Consider the following 5,714-nt stretch of genomic DNA (forward strand, 5'->3'; position numbering starts at 1 on the left):
GGCCAGAGTGACTTGGTTGGTTGGGCGTAGTCCTGTGTATGAGGTTCGATTCCTGGTGAATGGGTTGTGAGCTCAGTCCCAGGTAGGGGGTGTGCAGGAGGCAGTCAATCAATTATTCTCTCTCACATCAATGCTTCTCTCTCCCTTTCTCTAAAAATCAATAAACTACTTAAAAAGAAATAAAAAAAAAAAAAGAAAAAGGCAGGACAAAGAACAGTTTTTACCCATAATGATTTATTCTCTACAATACTTCGTTAAAGAGTTCAATGATTTGCACTCAGCAGTTATATAGCCAAGAGCCAACCAAGTGTAATACGAAGAATTGGTCTGAAGTCCTTGCACTTGAAGGCTATACAAAGTCTCTTGCTTCAAGGAAATAGGAAAATTAATAAAAAACACACAAGCTCCCTAGGCTCCAGAATCTCAACAGAAAATAACACCAACAGTTAGTGAAATTGTAGGTGTTAACATGGAAAACAGATCTTGTGCAAATATTAACACCTAGGACTTCTGTATAGATGATTTTTATTATAAACAATAAAATGTTATGTCTCCATTACAAACCTTTCATACTGAAAGGATCTCTAACATGAATTGCTTTAATATTAATTATGAAGCAAAAAAAGTTTAAGAACCTCACAGTGGGAACAATCCAACACCGACAAACTCTAGTGATGAGACATTCTCTTTTAATGTAAAACAAACACAATTCATAATTACAGAGAGAATGTCCTAGCTGTGGGTGTTATGAGACAAGTTAACTCTCCAGACCAAAAGGCACTCACTGCTAGGGATGAAACAAGCTCTGACCAAACCAGCCACGTGGGGTTGGTTCCTTGAAAACAGTGGTCACCTACGGTTCAGCTTGAGCAGCCCAAGGACAAACGGAGCAAGCAAAACCATCCCTTCTCTTTAATCCCACCACTCACACGTGGACTGGCCGCCCTCATCACTGCGCAGGTGGAGTGTGGGGAGAGCAGTTCAGTCCTAGTTGGGAGCTGTCATCCCCTCTGCACAACGGCCACACGGATGATCCAGACTCAGTGTTTCTCCTGAGAGCCACCTGCCACACCTTCATGAGGTGGCCATGACCGGGCACTTCCAGACTGCTTCCTGACTAGGCCCCGTTTAGGACAGACACGGATAGTGCCATTCTTTCCAGGGCCACGTAACTTTCCTTGGTCAACTCTGGAGTCCCTGTGACAAGCAAGAGAACCCCGAGCATCTCTGCTGCTGGGCCTGGATGGAGCTCAGGGACTGGAAGCCCCCTGCAGTGTGGTGCTGGGCTTCACCAGCCAGTTCTTGTGCAGATGCCCAGCCCCCTGGTGTGTGGGTTCAAATTTTTCTGTTCATTTTCTTAACGGCAGGTATCCTACCCCACCCCTGATAAGATAAAATAAAAAATAAAAAATCACACTATACATTGGGGAAGACAGATAGGGCAGCATTTCTACGAGAAACAATAGGCTTGAAAAGCATGGCACTGTAAATGCTTGCATGACCAGTTTCACTGAGCGTGCTCAGGGGTAAAATTTTAGCACCATTTTTTTTGCTTTTTTTTTAATCTTTAGAAATTAAACACAACTTTTAACATAGAACACTTGAACAATAATGAAGTGTAGCCCTATAGATCAATACTGTTGTACAAATTGAAGGTGGATGGTTTAGTCTCAAACTGACCACCCTGACATCAATCCATGGCACCTAAAAGTAACTGTCGTCACGTTTGTAACAAGATATTTATTATTCTCAGCAGCAGGAAATCATGAAACAATCCCTTCATCTTCAATAGCTTTTTTCATTACCTCTGCAAGGAAAAGTGGCAGGAAGTGAGAATGCAGCCCAGCCTGGGCATCCGATGTCAGCCCATTGCCCCTGCAGGCGCCATAGCCTAAGGGATGACGCCCAGCTAACTGGTCCACCTTTACTCCTCTCTTCCAAGAAACGAGACAGCTATGCCTATAATAGCATGTGTCGTGTCTTAGACTGTGTCCCTGTCCACCCCCTTCCCCAATTCCTGGCAGAAAAAAACTCAAAAGGTCTTTTGACTTGACTATTTGCCCATTCTGGAAAGCCACACCATCACCACATAAACTTTTAAAAATAAATTAAATAACAACATTGTGTCCACCAGGTCGACATCCAATCACTTCAAGAGTTCTCCAAGTGCGCTGCTGGACAGTTACCCTTAGGGTCTCTCCTCCCACCGGCCACTCCTCCTGGCCCTTCCAGCAGTGCCTCCGTGACAGTGCTGCCACAGCCCCTTCCAAGTCCCAGCTGCCATCAGCTCTGCACCAAGCGGGTGAAGGCTGGGCAAGAGGGAAGAGGAACTTGCTGACAGGTACTTAGTCAGCAGCTATGGGAAAGGGAAGTAAGTATGCCACAGGAAAACGGAATGACCTAGACTAAAATGAGCTGTTTGGAACCCCGTCCCGGTGGGGTGAAGACTCCCAGCATATTAGGCAAGATAACGATTCACCTTGTTTAATTACACAGCTTTGTTCTAAGTCCTGTAAAGGACTGAATCAACTGTCTTCTCACTTCTACAGGGAAACTAGGAAAAGGAACTCCTCTGCTTTTCAGTCCCTTAAAGATGTTTGCCTGAAAAGACAAAAACAGTTTGGAGACCTGGATTTTCTCCTGTGACAATGTGTCTTTCTACAGCCCGACCCAGGTGCTTGTGTGAACATCTATGTCTTCTGTGAACCTATGCAGCTATAGGCACTGCTACCAGGCGAGGAGTGAGGTAGCCGGGTGGTAAGAAGGAGGCCTCCCCTTTCACGCTGCACGCGGCAAGGATGTCAGGACCTCCTGCAGGAGTCCCAGTTCATTCCTCAGCAGGTTCCACCACAGAGCTCCCTGTGCAGTACCAGGAGACTCCCTGCGAGAAGAGCGCCAGAAAATCCAACTGACAGCAGGGTTAGAATCAAACCTTGGAGGCTGGCTGAGCATCGAATGCGACCTGCCACACCATCTGGGGGCTTTCCATCGGGATGTGGGTGTCTGTCCAGGAGCCTCACAAGACTCACGGTGCCCACGGCCACCCCGAACATGGCGTCCACTTATGAAGCATGGAGGTTGTCATCATCTGTTGGTATGCAATGAACTGGACGTTTAGAAAAAGGAATTTAAAACAACCTAAAAATGTGTCTTGTTGGTCTCCATTGCCCAGACTGCCAGGGGAAAACACATCTACTGGATCTGGGGAGGCTACAAGGGTGCAAGTGGGGTCAGCCTTCAGGAGTTATGACTTCCAGCTCCCACCGTGTAGCCAGCAAGCAGGTGGCCACGTGCATGCCGAGGGCCTTCTGAACCCACAGGCAATTCTCACTAGTCATGGAGGAGCCCCAATCCAACGGAACCCCATAATGAGGAAAGGCTGAAATAAGGCTTGGGCCCCGCGAGTTCTGTTTCATTCAATATAATCCCGTTCTCCCACCCCAACCCCGAGTCAGCTGGAGGCAGACTTGGCAACGGAAGCTAGCATCATAAAATGGTGCAGTAATAGAAGTAACTGGACCAGGAAGAGGAGGCGTCTGCTCCAATGATGTCATAGCCATTGGTGGCCACAGGGGGGTGGGACTGGTCATGCAGCCGTGTGTCAGGAGTAATGATTGTAGAGGGGCGGGGCATGAAGAGTGCCATTCTGGAAACAGTGCTGTCGAGAAGCAATATATTCTGCATAACTGATTGTCACTTTCTCACTTCGGTACCTGTGTAAGGAGACAGGGAAGGGTATTATGAACCCCAAACACTTCATTCAGTAAAGTCACTCAGCATAGAAAACCAAAAGCTTATTCCACATTTTGAAAGAATAAAATGGAAGACCAAGAGCAACCTTACTTACAGAAAATGAAAGACAGCACAAGAAAACAATGTTGTTATTACAAATGAACGAGATGAAAAAGCACAATCACAATACCCCTGAGCAGGGGTTTTCTGCACATCCCACCTTTAAACACTACATGTGCTTATCGTCAGGCTGCTCTTAAGCAATCTGCTACGGGGTCTGGAGGAAGAATCTCAAGTCAGAGGACATGGGTGGCAGATTGGAAGAGGACTGCAACCAAGGCCCAGTGTAAACTGCAAGTCTACTTTCAGGTTAAAATGAGGTAAAATGACAGAAATACAACCTCAATTTGCAAAAAGCAACAAGCGAGTTATTTATAACCAAAAGGGCACAGATACCTAATTCTGGGTCAAATTCTCATGAAGCAGGTTAAAGGATCCTGGGTCTAGATAGGACGGCCTCAATTCCTGGATGAATATGTCATCTATCCCAGGGTCATCAGAACAGAATTCATAGCACTTTGGCTTTGCTCTGGAAAGAGCCATGAGTCAGGATGCGAAGCATGGGTGTTACAAACCTATGGAGCCTACTACAGACCACAGGAGCTGGGTGTGACAGTCCTTACCCAGAGCCATCTCTTTCCCACTGTAATCACTCCTCCACTGCAAGGTGATTATTCCTGAATTTTGACAGGGAAATGGCTGTTCAAATAAATTATAATAATAATAATGATAATAATAATGCTTTGTATTTGAAGATTTATTTTTTAATTTTTCTTGGAATCCAAAGCATTTAAAAAACACTGGGTTATCTTCCAAATAGACCTGTGAGGTTACTGTATGATTATTCAGCATTTTACAGATCAGGGGCCAGAGGCCCACAGAAGCCCATAGAAGCTAAACCTCTCAGTGTTTTTGATTTCAGTAGGGATGGGAAGAGAACTGACATCTATGCTTGGCCCTGGTTTAGAAATTCCTCATGTATCACCTTACCACAGCCTAAAACAACCCTAAGGCATTATCATTCACTTGTTACAGACAGGAGAGTTTTCCACTTAGAGTGGCAGAATAACTGACCAGGTCCCATGGCTAAGTGGTGGGGCTGTGTTTCAGACCCCAAGGCCACGTACACTCTACCACACTAGGCAGCCTCCCCAAAGAAGCATTCACTTCAAACAGGCAGGGGCGTTTCCTTTCAACTCTTCATACCAAGCATTTTCTGACTGTTCCTTTAAGGTGCCACCTGACCGCCTCAGCCTCCCCCAAAGCGCATCTGGCACAGACACCCACGACTTGCTCAGTGGCCTCGCCCTGCTCCCTCTGCTCTCAGCTTAGCTGTTGGGACACTCAGGAGGCTGAGTCTTTGCTTTGCTGCCACTGTCTCCGCAGGGCCTCACTGCACCGCACTTCTGTGGTTAGGAGACAGCAGAGATACTTTCTTCCCCTTTCCATCAACAAGTACCCTCCATGCAAACCCAACTAAATTAAAATGACAAGGAAAACGAGACAGGGGGTTACCTGGTGAGTCTGATCGTTTTTCTGAATTCACTGGTAATTGGAGCCTTAAAGCCACCTTTCCTGAGCAAGGAGTCTATTGTCTGGATCTGATCCCAGTCTGAGGAGAGGAGACACACTGAGGTCAGCGCACAGTGACAGAGGGGCATGCTCTCACACAGGGAGAGGCGGAAGCGGCCATGTCTGCTAGGGAGGAGCAGGGGGAGCCCTGGGCACCGAGTGGTCTGCTCACTGACAGTCCAAGGGAGACCTTGGCGGCTTGAGTAGGCGGCCATGAGACATGATTGTACAGCGAGTGCACCACATGCGTCGTGAAATACCGTGCAGATGCTGAATGAAATAATTACTTGTCTAGGGCCCCCACTCGGCCCCCAGCTGCGCACCTGGTGGGAACCAGGCGGATCGGGGGC

At 47.1% G+C, this 5,714-nt stretch overlaps 1 protein-coding gene across 14 annotated transcripts in view; it reads right to left on the minus strand.

Annotated features, from left to right (window-relative positions):
- Positions 1 to 216: 216 nt before the first annotated feature.
- AMMECR1L (AMMECR1 like) overlaps positions 217 to 5,714 on the minus strand; it is a 20,984-nt gene continuing 15,486 nt past the window's right edge. For 3 of the 14 annotated variants that reach the window (XM_014468166.2, XM_006102834.3, XM_023744158.1), the window contains exons 6-8: positions 5,308 to 5,404; positions 4,189 to 4,321; positions 3,577 to 3,713 (exon numbers count right to left, since the gene is read on the minus strand). In XM_014468166.2, the coding sequence (XP_014323652.1) occupies positions 4,189 to 4,321; positions 5,308 to 5,404 (230 nt within the window). In that variant the 3' untranslated portion in view covers positions 3,577 to 3,713. Of the gene's footprint in view, positions 3,714 to 4,188; positions 4,322 to 4,415; positions 4,470 to 4,534; positions 5,199 to 5,307; positions 5,405 to 5,714 lie in introns of those variants that run through there. The other 11 variants (XM_014468167.2, XM_006102835.3, XR_002826265.1 and 8 more) reach the window with 10 other exon arrangements.

The sequence above is a fragment of the Myotis lucifugus genome, unplaced genomic scaffold, assembly GCF_000147115.1.
Source record: "Myotis lucifugus unplaced genomic scaffold, Myoluc2.0 scaffold_433, whole genome shotgun sequence".
NCBI lineage: Eukaryota > Metazoa > Chordata > Mammalia > Chiroptera > Vespertilionidae > Myotis > Myotis lucifugus.